This window comes from Anopheles moucheti, chromosome 2 (genome assembly GCF_943734755.1).
Source record: "Anopheles moucheti chromosome 2, idAnoMoucSN_F20_07, whole genome shotgun sequence".
Lineage (NCBI taxonomy): Eukaryota > Metazoa > Arthropoda > Insecta > Diptera > Culicidae > Anopheles > Anopheles moucheti.
In genome coordinates, this window is record NC_069140.1 from 69824067 (window position 1) to 69843083 (window position 19017).

At 41.0% G+C, this 19017-nt stretch overlaps 1 protein-coding gene across 2 annotated transcripts in view; it reads left to right on the forward strand.

Annotated features, from left to right (window-relative positions):
• The first annotated feature begins 213 nt into the window (after positions 1–213).
• LOC128310612 (protein O-mannosyl-transferase Tmtc3) overlaps positions 214–19017 on the forward strand; it is a 157395-nt gene continuing 138591 nt past the window's right edge. Inside the window, exons 1-3 of one of the 2 annotated variants that reach the window (XM_053047298.1) lie at positions 214–293; positions 1056–1768; positions 17589–17973. In XM_053047298.1, the coding sequence (XP_052903258.1) occupies positions 17788–17973 (186 nt within the window). In that variant the 5' untranslated portion in view covers positions 214–293; positions 1056–1768; positions 17589–17787. The remainder of the gene's footprint in view (positions 294–1055; positions 1769–17588; positions 17974–19017) is intronic. The other variant, XM_053047296.1, reaches the window with a different exon arrangement.

The window sequence follows — 19017 nt, forward strand, 5'->3', positions numbered from 1 at the left end:
AGAAACTTACCCTGCCAAAGCAGCGTACAGGTTTTTACGGTGCGTCAGATTTCCCAACGGTCGGTTTGAACGATACGTCACGCGTCAGACGTATGGTGAGAGCGGATGCCACCGCGGCAGAGAGAGAGAGCGCAAAGCAACGCACAAGCGAGAGAAAGCGTGACTGTCTGCAAGGTCAAACGTCTGTGTCAGACGTTTTCCCAAACTGACAGATAAAATTCGATGCAGAAGTTTCGCATTTCGGTCAGCAGGTCGGTGCGGGAGAGTTCTTGAAAGAAAACAGGTGAAAACAGGTGAAAGAATTGTGCTGAATGAACCGGGAATGTGCGGTGTAATTGAGTTACGATTGCCGGACCGTAGAAAACCAGTGCCAAACACGTCCGCTCGGTGGGAATTCGTGCCGTTCTCGCCCGTTTTGAAATGACTGTGTGCAGAATGTTTCCGCAGCGTCTGGTGCGATTTGGAGCTGGTGCAGAATGGTGACAATTAGTGGAAAGTTGGCTCTTCCGGCACGAACTCGCTGGGACGGGAAGACAACCAACAAATACGGTTCACAGCACGTAAATAGTGCACCGATAGACACCGTCTCTTCACGGTTTTTGGCTACCGAAACAAGTGGTTAATGGGAGTGCCGTATGTGGGAAACGTCAAAACAAGATTTGTTTAGAGCGAGACAGCACTAATTGTAACGATTGGGTGATGCAAATTTAGGGAAGAAAAGCATGTTTTCTTCGATTGTTGGATCGTTCCTCGTTTGATGAAACAGAATAATGGAATGCAAACCACGAGCATGTCACATTTGGTTCTACCTAGGGGCCTTTTCTCCTCCTTTTTCAATGTTTCAATGGAACATATTCCTTATCGTTCTCTCTCTCGCTCGCGCGTTCTCTCTTGCTCTCTTACTCGCATCGCCACCTTGGTAAAGCTCAGAAAGAACTTGGCAGCAGGAGTTTTGCCACATTTCGCAAGTCAATGCGGACCACAAACAATCCATGAAAATTCTCAACATTATTAACTAAATTTTAAATAAAATTTTTACTTTACCTTTATGACAGATATCTTACAGCTCACACTAGCCCAATTTTCGTTGTCGCCAAATTGTTGTTTTAAATCGCGTGCGTGTGTGTGTTTTAAAGTTAAGAGCAGAATTTTAGAAAAATGGTTTAAAACAGGGTCGCGAAAAACCCATTCGATCGAAAGCAGCAAATCGTCTACGTTCGTTACTTGCTTGAAAAGTTCATTTGGAGCTTCTCCCTTGTGCGGTGGCGGATCTAGTAGCACAAGAAGAGTGCGTGTGTGTGTATTATGTGTGCGTGTGTATAAATTTGTAATTTGCTAAGCAGTGTATGTTTCTAGCTGTGTGCCGTGTAGTAGATGTGCTTTTAATTGTAAAAAAGAATGGTGTGTCAATCGCAATCGAGAAAGGGATGAAGTGTGCATTTTCCATTTCCATTTTCCATGCATTCCCGAAAATCATTCCTGTTCCGCAATAAGTGTTAGCAAATTGTCACCCATCGTTCTTCATCCTTTACGGGAATGCCGTGTTTTTCAGTGCGACCGGAAGGGGGAGTGTTGATAAAAGTATTTGTTTGTTAAAATGTGCGAAAAAAAGGCTTTAGATTAGTATTGATGGTGGGTTTTTGTAAAGTAAATCTAAAGTTACTATAATTTTCGCGAAGTTAATTAATCGCCTGAAATAGAGCACGAGAGCGAGTGGCAGATCAACTAAGGGCGATAAAAAAGGGAATCAAACGAGTGTTTGTGGTTTGTAAGTATCCAGTTGTGCAAAACATTACTTATTGGTACAGTTACATGATTATTTTTTTTTTTCTAATAGGATCTGGTTTATATCTTTTATTGTACTTTTGGAAATATAGTGCGAATATTTCTCATCCTGCCATGGTGTTAGGAATGCAACTGTTCCAAGATTGAAGAAAAGTTGACTAGTGGAGCAATGTTCTGAAGATTTTCCCTTCTTTCCTACCACCACCCCGGAAATCATCACCGTTTCCTTGTTTGTATGTGTGCCTGGCATTGGTGTCCGTATGATTTGATGGATGTGAAATTCAATCCTTCCTGGTGTGTGTATTCATCGTGCGTTTGGATGCTTCCTTTTCTCGTCTTGTAAAAGATAACGATATCAAATCCACGGGACATCCAGCACCATATGGTGTTTCCATCCCGCAGTTAGAGTGTCCTTTGGCGCGTGGTAACACTCAAGCAGCGATGCATTTCCATCACGCCTTAGTGGAACGACGTGCCACTTGACAACCAGTTCTGCTTTGCCCAGAAGCTGATGACGAGATTTCGTCTTCCTTTCGAGGCAACGGCAGACGGCATTGATTTTCACTCGTTTGGGTGGAACACCAGTGGTTAACATTTTCTGCGGTAAAATCGGAAAGTGCAAATAGGCTGTGTTGAATGAATGAGCACGCATCGGTGTTGAAGCGAAGCACACCATAGTCCGGCCGGCCCTGGCAGAACCCTGGTCATCTCGTGCCGGCTTGGTTGGGTTCGGTGTCGATGGAATAATTAATCGAATTCATTCGATATACTCCCCCGAAACCGCGCACTGGGGAGGGCAGCCGCATTTGGGTAAGACGACACCGAACCAGTGGATCGAAGAAGGACTGATTTACGACGACTGATAGGACTTATTACTGTAATAAATATTTCACCAATCCCCTGCCCACCCTCCGTGCAATGTGTTTCTCCCTACCCTCAACCACCCCTTCGGGAGGATGGTATCTTTCATCACGTTTCCACCCAACGCTAACGGTTCGCTCCTACCCCTCCTCGCTTTGTGGTTTTCCGCTGGACCAAGAGTGTGTCTTAATTAGATCGGATTTATCGAGACCATTAGCAGCAAACCATGAGCAGCTGGTGTTGAGGTGTGCGGTTCGGATAGGATTCCAGTACGTCTCCAATTTCGGGTGGGTACGTGAGCAAATGTTGCGTGGCCATTAGCGGCCACCCAATTTACGGAGCGGGCAATTTTATTGATTCAGCTGGCCCCATCAGGATCATTCCATTCACGTGTTAGACAGCTAGGTCAGGTGTGTTAGTCGGTAAAATGGTGATTGTTGTCGTTCGGATGTGATGATTTTTCATGTTTTGGTTTTAATTACCAACCGTATATTCTATAAAGTTAGATTGAATATTGTCCGTTCCGTTGAGGTTCCACCAGTGCTTCATTCATTCGAAACTTCTCAGCCTGGATGTATCATCAACGCTGTCCGGTGAATTAAGTAATATTTTCGAAAAAAACGCTTCTACTCCATTCGGATACTCCTTATCGTATGTGTGCACCATTTGGTTTATTAAAAGGGACCTACCTAGACCATAGATGTCTTTAAAGATGCAAGAGATGAAATCTCAGAGAATATCCTGCCTGTTGTAGACAAATCATCTGAGGATTTGGGGCGGCCCGGTGGCATGATGGTAGCGGAGCCGGTCTTCACACGAACGGACCGGACCAAAATCCCATTCGGACCAATCCCCTGTAGCAAGGACTGACTATCCGGCTACGTGGTAAAATAAGTCGATACGACCAGGCCGTTCTAACGAAAAATAAAAAAGAAATCTGAGAATTTATTGTTTCCGACAAACAACTGAAGGTGATTGTCGTAACCTGCAAAAATTATATTGATAATATCTGCGTTCAGTTTCATTTTAACAACCACAGTAAATTTATTGACAAATGTTGCTTTTTAAGTTCCCAACGACATAGACATTTGAATCACTTAAAAGTACACTCTATTGGGTAAGGCTGTGAATCGTTAAAATACGTACCTCTACCTTTAAAAATCCAAGAACGCTAATGGAGTTCGATCGTAGTGAATCATTTTGTTGATGTTGCAATGGAAATGCCTGGGCCTAATGCCCAAATAAACAGCTTAGAATCAGCCTTTCGATAATGGAGTTCAATTGGTTTGTTGTTCAAATTTACCCACCGAGTAACGTCCTAATAGCGGCACATGGCGTGGGTTGTTTTGCATTACTTGCATATCAGTTTCACGCACCGACTTTCAATCTGTTTATATACCTATAATAACACAGTATTAAATGGAAAACTTTGCATCCAAATTGACTTGTTGACCAGATTAAATATTTATGATTAATTATTTAAAGATTATATAGAAGACAGCAATAGCTCGTTAATTATAGATGCAATTATACGGATTAGTATATAACCTCCGTCAGTGGTGAGGTGGACTATTATAATTTCTCTTAACATGCACCTTTGGCAAAATAAATTCGATGCCCTTTTACGTTTTAGTTGGTTTTTAAGACAGCTTTAAGTACATTGTTTAGGCTTAAATACCCTAAATGAAACAATCCATGACTCTGATACACCATCAGTGACGGATCAAGATCCTTGGGGGCACCGGAGTCGGAGACCTGCACTTCAAATAGGATGACCGGAGAAGGAGGTGGCATTAAACCCGTCACTGTACCAGTGTCTGTTGGGATAGAGGTTGTATGGTTTGGACGCAAATTGTGTTCTAAGCTGTGGTGAATTTGACGTACAACGCACACACACACAAACACAACAAGGTCTAAATACAAAAAAAAAAAACACGATGAGAATCGTATTTGCACAAATGATTTTCATCTGTTCTGCTTATCTAGATGGAATCCGCGGAAATGAAAGTGAATCGAGAGACGAAATTTATTTTTAACTTTATGCCCAATTTTGTTCGTGTAAAGAATTTGGTTTGCTTACAAGTTGCTTCTCGTACGACGGGCCCGGTTTATGTTTATGTGATTGTTTGACACGGCACCAACTTCGGCAAAACTTCAGTCGGCTGGAATGAGTTTGCAGTGAATTAGAAGGGTTTTTCTTAGCACCAGGTTTTACGATCCCGCCCCTGCTACCAATCGTAATGCAGTCGCAATAAAATGGTGAAACGTGTAGTAAGCTGCTGCTTGTGCCATGGATATTTGTTCTCCCACGATTTTTTTCCCATTCCAATCGCGTCCTTGACAGGTTACAACGGTTCGTTTGGCTGCGTTTTGGCTTTGCTCTGTTTTTTATGCTTTAAAGCAATTTCATGCCTTGAATGTTTTCAATTCCACAGTGCAAAACAAGAACAACAACAAAATGAGCGAACAGCTACCAACTGCTATACCGGATGCCGATTCAGGCACAGGAAAATGGAGCGATTTCCGGTTGCCATACCGTTCTTTTGAGACAGATTTCCATCATCAGCCCTATCGTTACCTCTCTTCCAATCGGTTTTTATGAAAATGGTTGCGTTGAAGTTACCTTTAAGAGCCAAATCATCATCTTAAAACTTGCGCCCTTGTTCTTTGGCCCCTGGATGGGTGGGAATGGAGATAAAGGCGAGAACAAAAAAAATTCAACCCCCAAGGGGTAGCGAAGATGAAAGGGAAATCCGTTGTACAATGTGCCCTTCATCCCGTTTGGATCCTACGTCCCACAAATGGATCGGTTAGGTTCGAGATCAAAGCTGGTGTTGTGCGTATCATTTCAATTTTCGTCGTGCAAATGTTCGGAAAGCGTGCATGGTTGGCTATCAATGGACAATACAACGAAAGGGAATTAATTTCTCCGCTGCTTGGAGGCGGCTTTCCTTTAGCTGTAACAGAGTGTAAGTGGATGCCTAAGCGTTGGTGGTTTCTACAAACATCTGTCTTTGATTAATAATGAGCAGTATTACGTTATACGGTGTTTGGAATTGTTTCCATTAACGTAATATCAGTTTGTTTGTGTCGGATTTAACATTTATGAAAGATTTAATTCCCAGTTTACATTTCATTGATAAATGGAAGTAAAAAATGATGTTGTAAATCAAGGTTTTTGTTCTTTTGATACCTTCCAGTGGTGCTGTATAATGGTCGGAATAGTTACGTAATTTTACAACTATTTTGTCCAAGTTTAAAATTAAAGCTAAGGTTAAGTTGCGTAGTTTTTATAAACTGCTCGGCCATCAACATTTAATCATTTAATTTTTTAATTTTCATTTTCCCATTGAAATTTTCTTTTTCTTCTTCTTCTTCTTTTTCTTCTTTGTATTTCTTTTTTGTTGTTTCTGTGTTGTCATAATAGTTTAGACCACACACACACTCGTTTATTGTAGACTTTTATTTGAACTGTCTATTATGTCTGTAGTTATTGAGTGGTTTTGTGAAACTCTTGTAAACACTTAGATACGTTGCTGTAATAGTTTTTCTTTTGTATAATTGATTTCACATTTACATTTACGGTTGAAAAATTACACCACGTGTCAGAAAGAAACTAATGTAAAATCGTTCTATTGTTCTAATGCCCTTGGTTTTTTTTTGTTTATTTTGATAACATTGTGTGGTAATGTTTACAAAACGGTAGCGTTTGTTACGATTGCAAGATAAAAGTTAATTTTGTAAGTTTTAAGCAATCTCATCATGCTCATCATTTGACGTGTTACTTACAGGTCTTCTTTATTATCCTTTACTAAACGAAGCTAAATAAGTTGAAACACGCGACTTGTTGGACATCATCTTGGTAGTGCTTTTGGTTTTTTTTTTGTGTGTTTTTGTTCAGTTACGTTGTAATTTTTCTTTTTTTTCGAGAATGTTCGGTTTCGGTACGCGAAAAGTGTTGTTATACCGTATCGAAACCCGTGTAACACAAAATCATCGGCTGTAACACAACAAATCTGTATGGAAAATCACCTTTCTCCCTTTTTTATAGCTCTTTTTCGGTACTAAATGTTTCAAAGTTATCAACTGAGCTTGATTTCGGAGAATATTGTGCTCTTTCTTTTATATCAAAACAACCGCCAAAGTACGTCCTGCTAGTTGTTTATGTCCTAGGTCTTTTCAAATTTCCGTTTTTTTTGTTGGTTTGGTTGTTGTTATTGGTGTCGAGTTTATTTCTTTTAGGCAAAATTTTGGTACCAACCGCCCATACAGGCGAAACATAAGTAAAAAGTATGTTTTCTTGCTACATGCCGTGTACGTGTGTGTTACTGTGCGAGAAACAGTTTTCCCAACACAACCAATAGCCCGAAGCAATTGGCGAAGAAAGTTAAGGCTTTTCCGAACTGGCAACGTTGCTCCGACGTCATTGTATATTGGAGGGAAAGCAACGATTGTGATGAGTATCAGAAAGCGGTCTCCCTGTGTGGTGAAAAATGGAACACTGGGAAAAAAGGCATCGTGAGTGAAAAGTTAGCTTTTGCACCGATACTGTGCTGATGGAACAGCAGCAAAGGGAAGAGAGGCAAAGGATGTGAGAGTGAGAAAATTTAATATAACTTTCGTGTAACTGAAAAATAACAATGAAATTCTGATGGGATTGTGGCACGGCACAGTCGAACTCTGGCCATCTGATAACTCACCCAGCGTTCCCGGCAAGCGCGCTTTGTCCGGATGTTGGGCCTTGCGGAGTGGTGGTGGTGGTAATGAAATGATAGTTAATTTTATTTCGACAGCCAACAACGGCTGCGAACCAGCAGGCGCGCATTGTATTAAATACAGATCTTTTTCTCTCTCGACGCGATTAAAGTCGAAGGGCCAATGAATGAAAACAACGTGCATACATCGCCAAAATGGCCACTCCAAATGCTGCTTTTCTCCAGCGCCGTTCTCGCACTAATGTGTTTGCTGGCGTGATGCTCCATTTTTGAGGTCAACTTATCCCGTTTTGTTGTGGTGTGTTGTCATCCGATAATGAAGACTGCACACGCAGCAGCACATGGAGGCAGTTGTTTAATTACAAGTAAATTTTGGCCAATGTTTGGCGCAATGGTGCAATCGTGTGAAATAATTGAAAGTATTTAGGTTGCAATAACGTGAGTGTGGGTTGTTGTTTTTTTTATCTGCTACTCGCAATTGCGTCCGGCACGAGAGTTTGCATTTCGAATCGCTGCACATGATTGGCTTTTAATTAAACTGAATAGTTCCGTTTTGTGTCAGTAATTGCATTTGCAGTGTGTTATCGATAAACTTACTTTACTTTATTGATTGGGGTATTGCTAGCATATTCATACATTATTTCATTATCAACTGGTTTTTTTTATCAATAAAAATATAACGTTTCGATTCAAAATCACATTACAAAACTATTAGAAATGTATTCATTTCTTATAATGGAAAATGCATAATTATATTACAGTTATAGAAAATCTCAAAAAGCACGGTTGACGTTAAAGTAATAAAAATGTTTAGATATCTACCAGGATTATGTCTGGAAAAGTTATGCTACATGGTAGGTCTAGGCCACTTGAAGTTGCGGTGCTGGTGCCTGGAAAAGTAACTGCTGTATTGGATGTTTCGAGACATATATTCGTGTTTCCCGAGCATCAGGTGAAATGTATTAATCAACTAAATTCATTTGGAATTCGTGACCGAAATCAATTTATCATGCTGCCCAATACCTAATTTCGGTTGCTTCAACTCGGTGTGATGGATTGAGCATTTTTACGATAAGGATTCGATTAACAATATTGGTTACATAAACAAAACGAAATATAAGAGCAATACGATATCTGATAAAATAAGGAGATGCGAACATTAAGAGACAACATTTACCATCTTGAGCTACTTTTGCGTCAAGATGATCGTATTAATATCTATAACATTAAATAAATTCTCCATGAAACTGATTTTACGCGACTGACTATAGACTATGTGTTATTTTTATGTACGTGAAACCATTCCATTATGTCTAGAATTTTCCGTTTTACATTCTTTAAAAATCAAACGAAATTGCAAGCTTGGCACGTGTACAGATATTCTTTGAATTTGATAATTGGAAATAGTATTATCGGGGAAGTTTAGAATGAAGTATGATACAGTTGTTTGTCAGTGTGTAAGTTTTAAACAGTACAGAAATGTGTTCATTAAAGCATTCGAAATCTTCCACCCCATTGTGCCTTGCCAACCGTTCCGTTCGCCTACGGTTGAAAACTTTTCACGCTCTTCCCAAGGCAAACGTCTCTCGATCCCTAGAAAAAAATGTGAAGCATTCTCGTGGGAGCATAAATATCATTCGGCAGCCCATCATGAATGATTATTAGTGCGCGGAATTTGGCTGTGGGCCCCCGGGAATTTGCGTAATGTAATGGCGCGTTTGTGATGCAGCGGCAAAATCTTTCACCTTTATCGATTTTCCATCTCGCCCGTGCCTTCTATCACGTGCTTCGGGGAGGCGTCCGATGGAAGGTCCGTTCATAACTCTTGCGGTTCGCTTCAAGCTCACATTTTCCTGCTTTTCTTTCGACCTGGGAAAGGAACAACTTTTGGGGCCTCTTGCTGCACACAAGTACGGGCGTGGCGGGAATAAAAGAGATAAAAAGGAAACTTTCGCCATAGCAATCCCAATGGACCATCGTTGCTGTTGCTGGTGTGTGGATGTGTTTGTTTGTGGCTGTGAATTTGTGCCAGTGTGTAGAGAGGGATGGCTTTGCAGGCGGAGAGAAGTTTTCCGTCCGCTTTATGTGCCAGCGATGTGAGTCCCACAAGACAGACACTTCGAACGCGCCACCACCCACAAAACTAATGAGCCGGGTCCGTGACCATTTTCCATCTTCGCTTCAGTTTTCTACCCAGTGCTGCACGGTTTTCTTACGGTGTGTTTTGTTTTTTTGTTTTACTTTCTTCCGTGTGAATAAAAGTCACCTCGTAGTTCGTGCCTGGCTAGCCATTGACGTGACTTGGACGGTTGTTTGCGGAGGAAACGGATCCGTTCTGCGGGATACAAGCCGGCGTTGGATGACCCAGTAAGGTTGCTAACTTTGGCTTCCCGTCTGTTCAAACTTCCCACGAACGAAACTGTGTGCCGAAACCGTGTATCGTTACTTGGTGTCCTTGCTGATGTGTGTCGTCTTTTTCCGGGGCGTGGGATATGTTGTATGATTTTCCTTGGGATGCTAGTTAATAAGTCGCTAAGTCCGCGCTACGATGTGCGAGAAAATTAATTCAATTCCTTCGGATGCATGTGCGCCGGCGAGGGATGGAATATATTACAGGCAACTTAAAGCTCTTTCGCACTCATGCTCGTATCAGCCCCATGTACGACCCTTAACGACAGTCTTCCTTCACATCGCTGGCGCGGTTCTTGAAAGTTGTTTCTCGTCCTTGTTTTCGTTTTTTTGTTTTTCGTTTTGAAAATTATTCCCTCCCATAGACCCGTCGCTCGGTTCTCTGCGCTCGAAAGTGCATTATACAATGGATTATTCATAATTTTCCAGCCTTCGTTCGGGGGCTTTGAGACTGCCGATGATGAGCTTCTTCGCCCAGCCGTTCGTGACCGCTGCTGCCGGGCTGGATTATGCATGCGAAGGTTATTTTAATCATGATATGGTTGCCTTTTACTCGACTTTGGCTTTCATCGGTGTCGTTGAATAGGAGCTTTTAAGCTACTGTTGGTGTTCTTGTTGCTGCGTAGATGGTTTGTTTTTTAACGCTTACGAGGAATTCGAAACCCCAACACGTAAAGCGGTGAGAGCGTCTATTGAAAATATATTCTATTGGCATTGCTCGGTTTATGAAGATTGGACTGCTGGTAATAATTTATTAAGCTAAATTAAATGGCGTATATTGTCTTTTTGTTCAAATATAATTTTGACCTGATTGTTGAAGTATCCTCTCAGTTTCGATGATGTTTATTTAAATATGACCATTAAAGATTTATCAAGTATTTGGTTTTCATTGGAAAATTTAATGGTTTGAATCGGAAATATGTTGTTTTTTTTTTTCATTTCATCTGGACCAATCAAAATGGTTGTTCATTTTTGGAAGACCGGTATTTGGAATTCCACTCTACCATTTTTTATTCGTTGTTTTATGGCACCGATTTTTGTTGTACAGCAGCAGGACCTACAGTGCTCAACAAACAAAAAGAATTCGATAATCTTCTATATACTTTCTATGCATATCTATTTTTATGTACTACCTATGTACTTTGCAGGGAAATTTCCACACATTTTGGCTCTTTAATAAAGAGATCAATTCCAAAATAATTCCGTTCTTTGAATGGTAATGGTACCACACCAATACGTCAGGAAAGCACTGTCAAATTGCTAGAATAGTTACATTTTGTGTTTTTCGGACTTTTTTCCGATAGTAATTATTTGAAGTGTCTTGGTATCATTTAACATGTATTAACACGCAGTAAAATTGATTTTAAATCTATGTTTTGATTTATGTTAATGTAACTAATTTAAATTTGATACGAAAGCTTTCTCTTCTTGTATAAAATGAGAAAATAGTAAATTCTGAAAAAAATGTTATCGTTTGATTTGCATTTTACTTTCTGAAAAAATAATCAACAACAATTGAATTTTTAATTGAATTGATGAACATTCTACTGTAATTTATGTATTGATAAAACGACTTGTATCTTTTTTATTTGATGGTTCGAATTAAACCAGGTCCAATGGTACTTTCCATGGTATTCACTGAGTTCTTGAGTGCGCGCAGCACATACAAAAGCCGGAATGAAAAAGAAAATTGAATATCGTGTAATTTTCATAATTTTGTTCGCAAAGGGGTTGCAACCATATATCCGCAACCATATATCATTCATAGACGGAAATTTATTTATTACGCTTTTGATAATCTGACAATATTTTTTTCACTATTTTACAATGAAAACGATTAACTGATCATATATGTTCATTCGTTTATTTATTTTATACATTTTTACATGTTATTTGATTAACATGTGTAGTCCTTAAAAATTATATTTTTTGTTGAATATTATCTCATCTATGATTAAATTTCAGTACACCTTAATATTGTACGGGTATGCTGAATATAATATATGAAATTTTAAAAAACTAAATAGTTCCTCATCTTCTTCTAAAACTGATTACAGTATGCAACCTTGTTCTAGAGAATGGTTCATATTTGTCTGGGTTTCATCGTTATTCGTTATTATTTGGAGAAATATTGCTTTAAACAATGCTACAACTTCAAAAGTTATAAAATGATTTTTCCCATTATCATATTTTTTTATTTTTTAACTTTTATTACAAGGAACTACGCAAGCATCTTAACCACTAATACAGCGTTGATAGATTCGTTTCTGTGCACCATTTAACAATTTAACAATTGCATTTTTTGTGTGCATTGCTCATGGTTCTAATGAAGGTCTGCTAGCATCGTTTAGAAAACATGCTACTTCTCAGGTTTACGAGAAAACCGTTCCTTAGATTATTGTCCCTAGCTCAAATTCTGTCGCACTCGTTTTCAAAACCTTCCAGCGTTCGGATTGCATGATCTTTTCACCCCGGGGAGCGGATCATTTCGTTTTTTTTTTCGCCACTGGCAGCCAGCATGTGCGTTTAAGTGGCGATATAAAACGAGACATACGGTTTGTGCTCGACGCAAAAAGGGCAAACACTGGTCTGGTCGAGTGTCCAGCTGTACACCATAAACCATTTGTAACGGGTGGTAAATCTTTACGCTCTTACCATTTTTCACCACTTGGGGAAGAAAAAACCCGTGGTGGAGAAGCGTCAATCTGGATAATATAATGTGTGCCACGCAGAAGGCAAATTTTACTCTTCCTTTACATTCTTGATATACTTCTTTCTTCAGTTTAGCATCCAGTTTCTCAATGCGTTGGCTCGCTAAGATCTTTCGGTAGTTGGAACGCTTTTCGTGAGTAGACTGAGACCAGTGCTACTCTACTGTTTAGGACCAGCGTTTGAAGTGGAGCACCAATTTCGTTTTTTTTTTATTATTTTCTTTGACGACCACAGTTACTTTGGAGTGGTTTTCCATGTGAGTGCTGACAGTTGGTTTTCCTTTCTACTATTCCATTATTCGTTTAAAAAAAACCGCATGCACTTTGCTCGGCTGGCTACTTAACGGATGGGTCTGGTATGCTTTATTAATATTTTGTTCACATCTTTGAAACTGAAACAATGCAAACAGGGGGATCGATGCAAACCATCGATGGGACAAGTGAAAATTAAGCTTTAGCTGGAGCAAGAAGAAAATTGGCCATGAGTCGCCGATCGGCGCTGGGATGGAAATTTCGTGCGAAGCGTAAAAATGCCCGGCCCGATTTTGTTCATCCGCCATGAGGCCGTTTCCTTTATAGGCTTGTCCAGTTGGTGATTTGCTTTTTTTTGGTCGTTTCATCATTTTCGCTGCTTTCAAAGTCACCAAACCCGGTCACCACCAAGTCGAAGCACAAGGACGACACCCGTGTCGGCAATTTCTGTGTGCTATTTTTCGTTTTTTTTTCCGTTACCACTTTGGGCCGCACATTCTGCCGAAGCAATCGGGGGCGCCCAGACTTTTCGACTCCATCCGTATGACGTAAGGTTTTTGTGTGTGTGCGTGTGTGTATGTGTGGCAAAATCAGCAGAGACAAAAAAAGCTTTTTTGTTCCAGTTTGCCGATGCGGAAGCGACTGAAAATGGCGGCCTGTTGCTGCCGGTTGCCAGCACTGCTGGGTTGGTTTTTGTTTTTCACCTTTTTTTCCCTCCCCCTCCGAACGAAACGTGCAACTTTCGCCGATGGACGATGGACGATACGCACACACAGGAGTGGCACTTAAAATTCAGCACGACATCGTGGTGCTAAATTTCATCTTTGCTTTCCCGGTGCCATTCATTTTAAATGCCGCTGGCAGTTGCCGGTGTAGCCTCTTGGTGAGTTTTTTTTCGCCGCTCTTTTGGTGTTCGCGCTTTTTGTTCGCTTTGTATTCGGTTCGCGAAGGAGGCATTTTGGAGCCTTTTCTCACGTTCGTGTTTCTTCTTCTCAGCTGCCACAAGCTACCGTTGGGGCATGCGAGAGCCAACTCTCACATCGCATTGCAAAATGACGACCAAGTAACTAGTTTTCTTTCAGCAATGTCAGAGGTTACACAAAAGCAAAAAAAAACAGCAACCCCGAAACACGCACACAAAAACAAACGCTGGCGGGGAAAAAAGGTGTAAGAATCGCGCAGTGGTCCGTCACAGCTGTCGTCTTCCGTTTACGTCGTTCAGGCGTTTAACGAAATGACCTTGGTTTTGGGAGACATTTTTGGCTTCCATTTTCCAATCCTCCCCCCACTCGGTTGGCAAATGTGACATTTCACCAGAAACAACAGTGCGTGCTCACTTGCAATGCTTTTAAAAGGGACATCATCAGTATCAGCATTCACGGTTTCGGGTTTTGGTTTTATTTTCGTTTCGCCGACGCTTGACCAATGGTTGTGAAAATGAAGGTACTCAGCCGACTAGAAATGTATGCGTGAACAATTTTCCATCGAAGCTGGAAACATTGAGATTATATCTTGATTGGTTTCACCTTTTTGCCGAGACGCACGTTGATATCGATTATCAACGGAAGCAAATGGGGCTAGATGTGGGTGTGTGGTTTTGTATGACATGTGCGATCGTTTCGAAAGGATCGGTTTTATTTTGCCCACAGCGCGTGTCCGGTTGAGGATCCCGAAATTTGAGGAAAGCAAAAGGCATTGTGGGACGAATTTATTATTGTCGATAAATTTCCAATCTATTAAACAGCTTTTGTGTCGGGTTTCGGCCATTGCGGTGCAGCCGCTGTTAAATGGTGGTTGGATCTACTTTTCAAACAAAACGAGTACCTTTCTTGCCGCTTTACTCGTTTGTTATAACGTTTATTTTTGAAGCCTTAGTTTTTTTTCTCGCGATGGTGAATAACCATACAGCTAATAAAATTGGCTTACTCGTTTTGCTGCCTATCTTGGGCCATGAGACATCCACCGTCTAGGTTAAAGTTTATCATCCGTTGGTGGTTTGCATTGGCCCGCAGCGCCAAACTATTGCCAAGAACAAGCTTCATCCTTGCTAAGCCAGAATGGTTGCTCGCACTGACAAGTAAGCTAGAATTTAGCTTGCCTAAGGATAACCGGACCACCACCCACCGTCCCCGACGTTTTTGTTTGTTCAGCACTGGGGAGCAGCAAATTGTTCTACGAGGTTTTCACGTTCCAGTCACTCCAGAGAGGATTGCGCGTGGGTTCGCTGGAATTTGTACAACTTCATCCGGTCTCACGAGAATAGCACGAGCGAAGTTCGCCGGAAGTGTTGTTGCTTGTCAACGGTACGCACCTTCCGGTGGTAAGCTACCGAACAACAGCAGACAGCCAGCCTGCGCCGGTGTACTGCAAGCAGGCTTCTTCTCTGCAATGTCGATGGTTTCGCAGGAAGAATTCATAACTTTAATCGGCTCACGTTACGGAACGTGGATTTGCGCGATGATAAGTGGCGGATGTGTTGAATGTGCGTGCGATTCAATAATAAAAATCCAAGCTGCCGCTCATTTCAGCTGTTTTCGCTAACAGAATACCGGTTTCCCCATCAAATTGTTTGCTGGAACGGCAGTTGACTGTTAGATGGTTGCTGTATCTCCGTGGGGAAGCAACCGTGAAGAGTATGGTGGAAAAACACGTGGCCAAACACTGGTGGATAATATGATGCTGGTACGCTTTGGTAAATTGTGGTGTAAATGTTGCTCACCGTGCAAACGCTCCGGATGCTGCCGATGCGGGAGAAGCGTGACAGATTGTAATTGGCTTTAGAATTAATGAGCACTAAACATGTGCCCAGCGACATTTTCAATCATTCAACGTGGAAATATTGCTGGCACTGCTGGTTATTAGTAAAATCAGTTACAACATGTCAACTAATCTTTTGTATTTTTACAAATTTACGATTATTTTTTACAATTGGATAACCAATCGTTTTCAATGTTTTGACAATGAAGTATAACCCATAAATAAGCTTTAGACATATTTACATCATTTATTCACATTAGCATTACAATACGTTCGCAACTTATGTTTAATTCCTAACATTAGTGTCTGTATAACAAAGAACAGTAGCTTTGATGAAATTCTGATGAGACAATAAGACTCAATTAACATCTGGTGCTGAGGCAATGTTTCAGGCGATAGCGCAAAATCTATTCGCAACGTTGCTTTGAAGATAGTGCCTTTTATTTCTATTTTGTTAAAATCTGACAATGATCAAAACACATTGTTAACAGTGCACTGCAGCCTACTTCTACTCAAATTTCGAAGACCTTCCCCTACCCAAGAAGTCATTTTCTACGACGTATTTTCTGTGATACAATTTGGTGTGGGGTACTTTATAGTATTCTATCAGGTTAAATCATTTGAAACATGGTAATAACCTATTTTATTTATTTATAATCCTTTGTTTTTGCTCTTGTGTGGAATATTGCATAATTTAAATATAAGTTTTTCAATTTATAAATAATGGTGTATAATAGTTCATAATGGTATATACACATACTTGCAAGTACGCCGTTGAGTGGAAATTGGCGACGTTATTGGAAAACTTTATCAAAACTGTTGTTTTAAACATTATCAAGAACAATTTGACAATAGCCGGTGGACCTCTAAAACATTGTAAATGTTTCAATGTGTCATTCGCTGTATTGGAAAAGTTTATTTAATGCAACTGCGGAGTAAATCAATATGTAAGTTCTAGGAAAACTGTAGTTAATAAGTTGACAGGTAGTTAATAGTTTTTGTTGTAGGCTCAAAAACATCATAAACAAACTCGTCAATTATTCACAGTGTCTTGTTGCTGTTTTCTTCATTTCAGAAGATAAATTATGCCCTCAATACGTATGCGTACACTGTATATGTTTGCTCGTTTCGGAATAGTGCATGTATAAAAAATTCCTCCTCCAGTAGACATGACTTACCGGTAGAGTGAAACACACTCTCTCACCGTCTCTCTCTCTCTCCCTCACTCTGGACTAGTTTTCCCGCAGTGAAGGTTCCCTTGTTTGTGGTTGGTGCAACTTGATGACGCCATCCCCATCTCTCTTGTTGCTCGCCGGTATGATTTTCTTATTAAGAAAAGGTTCGTCTTCGGGAACGTCTTGAGTTTAGTGCACCTTTCGGGTGAGGTTTAATCGGGCCGACAAATTTAAAGCAAGGATGAGTCGTGTTTAAGGTTTGTTTTCTTGCCCACAGATGTAAAACGATCTTTTTCTACCGAACCACAGAATGCCGCAATGGGTGGGTGCACGTGCACAGCGCTAGTGCTGGGAAAGCCTATCGCTCATCCTGCTCGAGGGAAAATGACTTCAGCAGATGGCGATGGCGATGGGTCGAGGCATCTCAAGTAGTAGTTGAGAGTTGCGCAGAGATTGTGCTGCAGAAATTACGCACTCCCTTGTCCATCGTTGGTGAAGCAGTGGCTAAAAGTTTGGAATAAGCGAAGAAGTTTAAACCCTAAGCTCGTGGTTTGTTGAATTGGCCTGTGGGATATTGCTATATGGAAGATTGGGCAAGGGAAAGCAGGTATTGCTACATCTTAGAGGGAAAGCTACTTTTTGTTCTAGCATATTGAAGCACACGGACACTTAGGCAAAGAGCAAAGTTTTCTTAGTCCTTAAATAGTTGCATAAAAAAAGGCTCATCTCATAAACCTGCCTCTATTGGGCAAGGAAAGTTGAGGCATTTGAAAGACGTTGCCATGTTGTCAAATTTTAATCTGGATAAAATTTCCCACGACCGAAAGCTGCTGGAGCTCCAGATGGAGGAGAGAACCCAAAACAAAAAGATGTCACAATTCTGCTAATCTCAACCATCTTTCTCTTTTCTTTTCTCATTCCAGGCTTTTTAAACTGTGAGCGACCGGGCCGAGGGCGATTTGTGTCGCACTCTGTCACACGGGCGGAGAAGAGTCCTTCTCGGTGGTGAAATTCTCGATTCTCTCCCACCACTGATGCGTTCACCGAACCGGTGATTCTGACTCCCGGACATCACAAGCCTAGCTAGACGTCCGAGGAAACGAGTGACGGCCCCGCATAAAGATGGCCACCCATCATCTGTATGGGGCGCTGATTGCGCTGGTGTGCGTTCTCTGTTACCACAACAGTCTCAACTGTGGCTTCGTGTTCGACGACATCAGTGCCATCAAGGAGAATCGTGACCTGCGACCACACTCCTCGATCAAGAACGTGTTTCTCAACGATTTCTGGGGTACACCGATGCACAAGGTAAGTTACTTGGGATTATTTTATTGCCGGATAGGTTACGAAGGTTTCCTCCGCTGTGTGTATGTGTGATTGTTTGTGAGAATGGCCCATCGATTGAAATCCCAAGATTCTCTTGCTTTATATTTCGCCGCGTTGGAAGGCATGGCCCAGGTTTTATTTCCCCAAAAAAAAAACCCAGCTATATACAGGAAAGCTATCTCAAAGCCCAAAATTTAGCCCCTAGATTTAGGTTACATACACACCTTAATTTACGCAACGATTGCGCACTAAATTATTGGGGTCATTAAATTGGAAATTCATAGAACCTTTCCCGAGCCGCTGGCGCCCATCTGGCCCGTAAACAGGTTACTGGACGGCCGTTAGGGGTTTTGAAATCGTGTAAATAGGATTTGGTGTTGGTCTAGTTATCGATCGTTTGCCGGAATTACCCAAAAAGGACATCCCTATCTTGGCGAACGGGTCTGGAAGATTTCCCTCGGGAATGCGGTGAGATCGGAACATTTTATGACGCTTTGTGCTTTGCAGTTGTTTTGCTTTCGAAGTAAAATCTTAAACTTGAACGGGATGTCTTGTAGGAAGGATTGACCGTGTTTCGCAGTACAAACGTTATACGAAATTTTGATGAGCTTTCGTGATGAATTTGAATGTGCTGGGGTTCGTTTGGTTGTTTTAAAAAATAGTATTCAATATTACTCAGTGTTATTCTGCTATTTTTTAACTTTCTATAATCCTGTCAATATAATCCTTCTTTTTCATCAAATTTTGTTTTTGTTTTTGACACGATTTCCCCATAAGCCTTGTTTAGCTTTTGGGTCCAATATAATAGAACTGTAAAATGTTTTCAAAATAACACCAACACCAACAGCTTCCAGTGATGACGTTATGTTTCCCAATTTAATCCTTCCGATTTTTTTGTGTGCGACTTGTTTAAAAAAATCCGTGCCAAACGGGGTAACCAATTTTCAACCACCCAACGGCGACAGCAGTTGTCATCGAAATGCGAGCCTTCGACAAATAAAATAAGCCCTGCAACGTAAAACTCAA